General features: G+C 54.4%; 1 protein-coding gene across 1 annotated transcript in view; it reads left to right on the plus strand.

The window, feature by feature from the left end:
• The window catches only part of CROCC2 (ciliary rootlet coiled-coil, rootletin family member 2), a 99,639-nt gene that overhangs the window by 68,460 nt on the left and 24,138 nt on the right, over nt 1–7,041 (plus strand). The window contains 5 exon segments of the mRNA XM_025209284.1: nt 1,142–1,380; nt 1,965–2,124; nt 2,878–3,045; nt 3,589–3,940; nt 4,524–4,702. Coding sequence (XP_025065069.1) covers nt 1,142–1,380; nt 1,965–2,124; nt 2,878–3,045; nt 3,589–3,940; nt 4,524–4,702 — 1,098 coding nt within the window.

Consider the following 7,041-nt stretch of genomic DNA (forward strand, 5'->3'; position numbering starts at 1 on the left):
AAAAGGGGGGCAGGCAGTGCGGGGCAACGAGCTGAAAGCACCTGAGCTGCAGGAGCTTAGAAGAGCTTCACCTGTCCGCGGCCATCTTGAAAGAAAGAAAGAAAGAATCTAGTGACTTTAGGTTCCTGCAGAAATGCCTGTTCCACCCCTTCCCCTGAGAGAGACCCAAGGACAGAACTGAAGGAGTGGGATAATTTTGAGGCAGTTTTTTAATAAGGGAGCAAAATCAATTAAGCAAGCACCAGGAGATTTTTGCCCAGCTTTTTCCCCACCCACACAGCTGACTTATCCCCAAGAGATCACTAAACAACCTTCATTCCCCTCCCTCTTTACAAAGGGAGGGGGCTTGCTTAGGCCTGTGTGGACCAGTGAATAAGCTCCAAGGTTGGGGTTTCCCCATACATCTCTGACACAAACACTGGACACATCACATCACCCCTTGATTCCTCCATTTACCTGCCCACCTTCTGGGGCAAGGAGTGCCCCTCACAGCACCCAGCACAGCAGGGCTGGGGTCTGAGCCTGGACTTCTAGGGACCACAGTTTTGGAAACAGCAGTGATGCTCCTGCTGTCTGGGAGTCATTCCCTTTCAAGCTGATAACACCCTGGGATGTGTCCTCATACATGAACAGATGTGCCCTCCAGGGCACCCTGTGATGTCTCCATGTTTGCTGAGCTGGTGCATGAAGGAAGAGCAAAGTCTCTGAGGAGACAAGGCAGCTTGGCTAGCCAGTGTGCTGCTTTAGCCATTGAGCAGTGGCTGCAATGCGGGTGATTTGGGCTCCCTAATCCCTCTGTCCCCAGTCCCAGGATGGCCGAGAAGTCACCATCTACAGACCTGTGGGCTGGGGGAGGGCACATTTCTTAATATACTTTGAAGCAACGGGCACTGTCCTCAAGGTACTGAGTTCTCCTCCTGAGGAGAAGGGTACAATCTCCTTGGACACTAGTGGGACCTGGTCAGTGCCCCACTGAGCACCCCTTGCCAAGAGTAAGGATGTCGTACCCCTATAGCCACTTTCTCCTTGGGGATCAGGGTTAGATCCACCCATCCCAGCAATAGTCCTGAGGGAGGCTGCCCCCACCTTTGTGCACTGCTCATGGGCCAGAGCCCAGGGACACGTGTCCATCCCCCAACAGGCAGACCAGCTTCAGACACAGCTGCAGCTGGTGGAGGATGCCCACAGTGGGGTGCGCCAGGAGCTGATCGAGATGCACCGCCAGCTGCGGGAGGGTGAGGAGGCCCGTGAGCGTCAGCGCCAGGAGATGCTGGGCATCCGCAGGGCCATGGGGGACGAGACCAGGGAGAAGGAAGCACTGCAGAAATCCAACACTGAGCTCCGGGCTGTTATAAAGAAGACGGAAAGTGAAAGGATTAGGTAGGCTGAGTGCCCTCCCTGGCAGGCTCTGCTGTACAGCAGACTCTCCCTAGTGCTTGGGTAGGCTGGTGGGGTCAGAGCATTGCCAGCGACTATTAGTGTGGTGCCAGATTGGAGCCATGGGGTGGGATTAGTAGCTAAGACTCAGAGGTGCTTCCATACATGCCTGTCCCCAGCTAAGTGCAGGGCACACTGCAGACACTCCGGTGCTGTACAACTAGCAGTGTACCCAGGCAAGCCTGGGGCAGCTGCTTCCCTCCATCAGGAATCCTTACTGTCCAAGCCACATTTCTCTCTCTCTGGGTCTAGGCCTGGTGCCAGCCTATGCCAGGGGCCGCTCTGGGACTCCTTGGAATGGGTCCCAGGAGCACAGGCCCATTCTTTTCCTGCTCTGCTTGCATTCCAAGCCATCACAGAACTCCCACACAGGTTCCCTCTCTAGATGTCCCTGCAGGCCAGAGGCTGTGTGCACATCCACCCCGCAGCAAAGGCACCCCTTCCCTGCCCAATGCTAACACAGATAGAGTTTGATCACAACACTTCAGCTGTCCCCCAGTCCATAGAAATATGCACATTTGCTTCAGCTTTAAGAGAGCCAAAGAGGAGAAGGAGCAGAAGATTGCCATCCTGGAGGAAGCAAAGGCTTCGTCTCAGCAAGAGGTGGGAGAGCTGAGAGCAAACCTGCGCGAGGTGGAGAAGGCACGGATGATGGCCCGGCGGGAGCTGCAAGAACTGCGCAGGCAGGCAAGTGCAGGCTACTTGTGGGCATGTGCTTGCCAGGCCCCAGCTTCATCTTGCCCCCCACACTCCCACACCCCTGCATGCTCTCCTCTCAGCTGAGGATTCCGAGTCTGCAGCACCTGTCTGTGGCCACGCCTGGTCACCTGATGGGGACCCTTCCCCCATGGAATAAAACCAGGAGGAGGGATGGCAGCATGAGGCCAAGAGAGAGAGTTGGGAGCAGCTGAAATCCATTGCTGGTGCCGAGTGCATCTCTGAGGAAGATGAGGGTTCTCTCCACCTCACACACTTCCTTGTCCCATAAAGACCTAGGGTTGCCCTTGGCGTCAGTCCCCCAGTGTGAGGCTTACAGTAAGAGCCTTCCCATAATGTCCTTGACTTGTTCCTTGTCCTCTTTGGCCACTGGAACCAGCTGATGGCAGAGAGGAGCATGCATCTGACCCCTAACAGGTCACAGCCTAGTTCCCTCAAGACCTTGAGCAGGCAGGCTCCATGCTGTGTCCAGTACAGGCCACAGATGACTAACCTGGCTGCACCAGCGAAGAACTTCACCAGCAAAGGGAGCACCACATTGATGAAGGGACCATTTATCAGTGTCCAAATCACCATTGCCGGGGAGAAACAGCCCTGGCCTCATCCAGGGTAGCAGTAGTGGCCATTAATGCCTTCCCTATAGAGGCTGCTGGGCAGAGTCGTGCCCCTCAACATGGGCCATCCTACAAAGCCAGTGGTGAATGTGGCCCATCCCCTTTGCAGGTGAAGACTCTGGGGAGTGAGAATAGCAAGAAGAGCAAAGAGGTGAGCGAACTGCAGGCCCGGATCCTGCAGGAGGAGCAGCGTGAACAGCTGAGCCGCCGGGAGGCCCTGGAGCTGAAGCAGAGGATCACAGAGCTGGAGACCAGCCAGGACCACGCACGCAAGGAGGTGTGACAGGCAGGCCCTGTACAGCTAGGCAGGGCTGGGGCGCCCCAGAGCCAGGCACCAGTATAGCTTAAATAGGATAAACAGGATGGGGGAGCAAGTGAGGGGAGGAAGCAGAAAGGATAAGGGAGTGAGCAGAACAGAGGAGGGGGCAGGGCAGTCTCTCAGTTGGAAGCTACGCATGTCACCCATGTAGGCGCCCTCTGGGAGACCACAGGGAGTCATCAATGCTATAGCCCTCTGCCTCATGACAGAGGGGATGGCCTCTATGGCCTGTCCATAAATGCAGCCCTGCAGCTCTCCAGAGATTGCTCCAAGGCTCTGTCTGCCATGGAGGTGGAGAGTGACAGCTCTGAACTTGCCCCCTCAGAATGCAGAAAGTTTCTGGTCTTGGCTGGCTGTGCTCAGCCTGCTATACATAAGGAACCCCTTCCCCCATCACATATGCCCCAAAGAACCTTACCCAGAGTACAGCAGGGCAGCACAGCATTGATGCCCCAAGGCTTTGTGGGACACAGCAACATCCTGACTGTCCCCACCTTCCAGGTGCTGAGCCTGCAGAGGAAACTGACTGAGGTGGAGGCAGAAACCAGAGCCACAGAAAAGGAGCTGGTTGACAGCCTGGCGGAGAGTCACAGCAATGAGAAGAAGCTCCGGGATGAGCTCCACAACCTGGAGATGAAGATGCAGCAGGCCAGTGGGGTGGGTGAGGGCCTCCAGCTGCGCCTCAGCACTGCCGAGGGGCGCCTGCATGGCTTGGAAGCAGAGCTGGTCAAGGCAGAGGCTGCCAGGAGAGAGGCAGAGTCCAAGCTGGGGGCACTGCACTCAGCTCTACGTCGGACCCTGGGACTGGGCAGGAGGAGCCCCTCTCCACAGAGACCCTGCTCCCCTTCCAAAGGTCAGCAGCAGCCTTGGTGCAGACCTGAGGAATGCACTGGGTGAGGGCAGCTGAGTGAGTGGGTTTTGGGCATGGGCTGAGGGGAGCAACTACTTGCCTGATTTCAATCTCTGTCAGGCCCACCAGTTTTAGCAGTTCAGGGATAAATTATGAGAAACCCCCACAGCTTCCCCAGGCTTGAGATAAAGACCATCTTGGTAGGACCTGTGCTGTAGTGATGTGGGCCTTGCCGGGAGGAGAGGGGCCACCATGAGAGCAGTTACCTGGCAGGGTAGCTAGGGAGGCCTTAAGGGATCAAGTTCCAGGCAGCAGCTTTTGCTCTGACACTGGGTAGGGGATAAGGTGGGGACTGCTTGGGAGGCAAGAGTCTTGGTACCTATGCGAAGTGGCCCCAGGACTCACCCCAGGCTGGCTCATGGAGAGAACTACAATCTCCTGCTTACAGTATCACAGCTGCCCTGCAGCCAGCCACTCAGTATAGCACCTACCCTGAGCACATAGTGGGGGTTAACCTTGTCAGTCACTTCAGTGCCCAACACACCATCCCTTTGCCCAGGCTTTAATTGTTCCATGACCCCCACAGGACCTGATGGGCAAGGGACTCCAGGCTCCCGCACCAGCTCTCCAGAGAGGAGCTGTTCCCACTCCCCCTGCAGGTGGACCTCGCCTTCCAGAGTGAGTGTGAGTGAGATTGACCCTGAAGTTGTCCGGGACACCTTAAGAGGTTTCCTACAGGAGCTACGGGACACTCAAAGAGAAAGGGTAAGAGCCTTGTCTACAGTAACCTCCTGTCCCCCTCCTCTCCACTGATACTCTTCTACACACAGACCCTGCCTCCCTGAGCTAAGCAAGTGCCCTGGTGCCGCTAATAAATGAAAAAGAAAACGAAGCTCCTGTCCCTTTCATTTAAATTGATCATCCAAATAACCCTCTGTAGAACATTAAAAGACTTCACCCAAGGGCTATCTTAATTCATTTAATCTGTCTAAGTAGCTTCCTTTCCATGTGATGTTCATCAGGCTCCTCAACTGAGCATTAGCCCCTGCTGCTGCAGTGTGAGGCACGAAGCCCCAGAACCTGAGGTACAGGGTGAGGCACCCCTGCATAAGAATAGGCTCCAGCCAGCTCACTGGCCAATCTCTGACAGTGCCCAGCACCAGCTGTATCAGCAGAATATGTAGGAACACTGGCACAACCTGCAAGGAAGGTGTCACCATGCCCCCATCTGTTGGAGACCTGTTTGTGACCAGATGTGGGAGGGTTGAGACTTGTTTATTGTTTTCCTCTCCATATGTTTGTGGTCTGTAGAAATGTCCATACCCTCTCAGAATCCTACCAGGCTTTTGGTATCTCATGGCAGTGAGTTCCACAGGCTCATCCACCCCATTTGGACGTGGCCACCACTTTTCCATTCCTCTGACTGTGTGGTGCTGTGATGTGATTATAGAGGGGTAATCCTTCTCTGCCCTCCATCTGTGGCCCTTCCTTCCCTGATCCCGGCCCTACATCTCTTTCTTCCTCCCTGTCATCCCCCCTTGTTATCCCCTCCCCCCACCCTTTTTCCCTCCCCGCCACCCCCATCACTCCACCTCTTTCCTCCCTTCAGAGAGGGAGAGCTCTGCTCTTCATGATCTCATAACACCAGCTCCATTTTTCTTCCTTTTCAGCCATTGCCTGTAACACAGACCTGGAGGAGGGCCCAGAGCAACCCTGTGAGGGGTGGGAGCAGCCTTCCCACCCTCCAGGCTGCACTGGGAAGGGCCGTGTATGGTTCAAAGTATGTCTTTCCTTCTTAGCTGCTGATGGGGCAGAGGAATGTTGCCAAGGATTGGAGCATATGAGGCTACATGCTAGGAAAGCCAAGCAAGCACTGATTGCTACTGTAGGCAGCTCAATGCAGCAATGTTGGATCTCTCCACAACCTGGCCAAGGAAGCAGGCTGAAGCCAGGATGTCAGGCCACATCAGGATATATGAGGGGTTGGAGTATGCTTCCAAAAAACTTCACTCTTCATGCACATGATAGCCCAGGAGCTTGGCTTCCATTCTGTCTCAGGTTTGCCAAAAAGTTGCCTCATGGGGAAGAACTGGCAGGGGAAGAGAACAAGAAACAGCAGGTTCATATGGACAAGATACATTTTTTGTATTTTGCATTTAGTCACCTCCTCTCCCTGCCACCCTGGAAAGCCAGATTTGGACTGACTTAACAGCCCCACCCAAAGAGTAATGTGTCAGCCAGCAAGGGATTTGCCTCCATGAATCCAATGGAGCTTGTCCTCATGGGGGTCAACCCAGCAAGTCTGGCAGTACTGTGCCATTTTACAGTGAGTACTCCTTCTACTGCAGTGCCCAGGCTCTGTCTCAGGGACAGCCCACCAACACCCCTGCAAGCAGTAAACAGCCAAAGCTATGTATTAGCCAGAAGAAGCAACCCCTCCCTACACAGGATGGACACATCACTCTGCACTTGCAGCTCCTGATGGCTTTGGAACAAGGGAGTCACTCAGATCCCCCTGCTCAGTGAGCCCACAGGCCAGTTCAGCTGCATGCTGAGCACTGCATGCCTTAGCCAGCTATGCTTGATGACAAGCTGACCTTTCAGGAATTCCCATGGCACCTTTCTACGGCCACTCACCCTGTGCATCTTCGGCCTTCCTTTGTCATGTCCTTGAATAATAGAAAAATTAGGGTTGGAAGGGACCTCAAGAGGTCATCTAGTCCAGTCCAACTATATCATCCCAGCCATTGTCTACCTGGGGCTTAAAAACGTCTAAGGATGGAGATTCTATAACCTCTCTGGGTAACCTGTTCCAGTGTTTCACCACCCTACTAGTGAGAGATTTTTCCTAATATCTAATAGGGCTGTGCAAAGCTTCAGGTGCTGATTTGATTCGGAGGAGATTCAGCCTGATTTGGTGGCCAACTCTCCAAATCCGAATCAAATCAGGAGACCAATTAAAAGGTCCGAATCAATTCGAAGCTCTCCAAATTGATTTAGAAAACATTCTGAGAGCTTCAGAGATTTGGGCAGTCCCTGTTTGCTGCAGGGTAATTAGGGGGGTGGGGGAAAGGGAGCTGGAGGAGGGGGGAGGGGGCCATGGG

This window comes from Alligator sinensis, unplaced genomic scaffold (genome assembly GCF_000455745.1).
Source record: "Alligator sinensis unplaced genomic scaffold, ASM45574v1 scaffold237_1, whole genome shotgun sequence".
NCBI lineage: Eukaryota > Metazoa > Chordata > Crocodylia > Alligatoridae > Alligator > Alligator sinensis.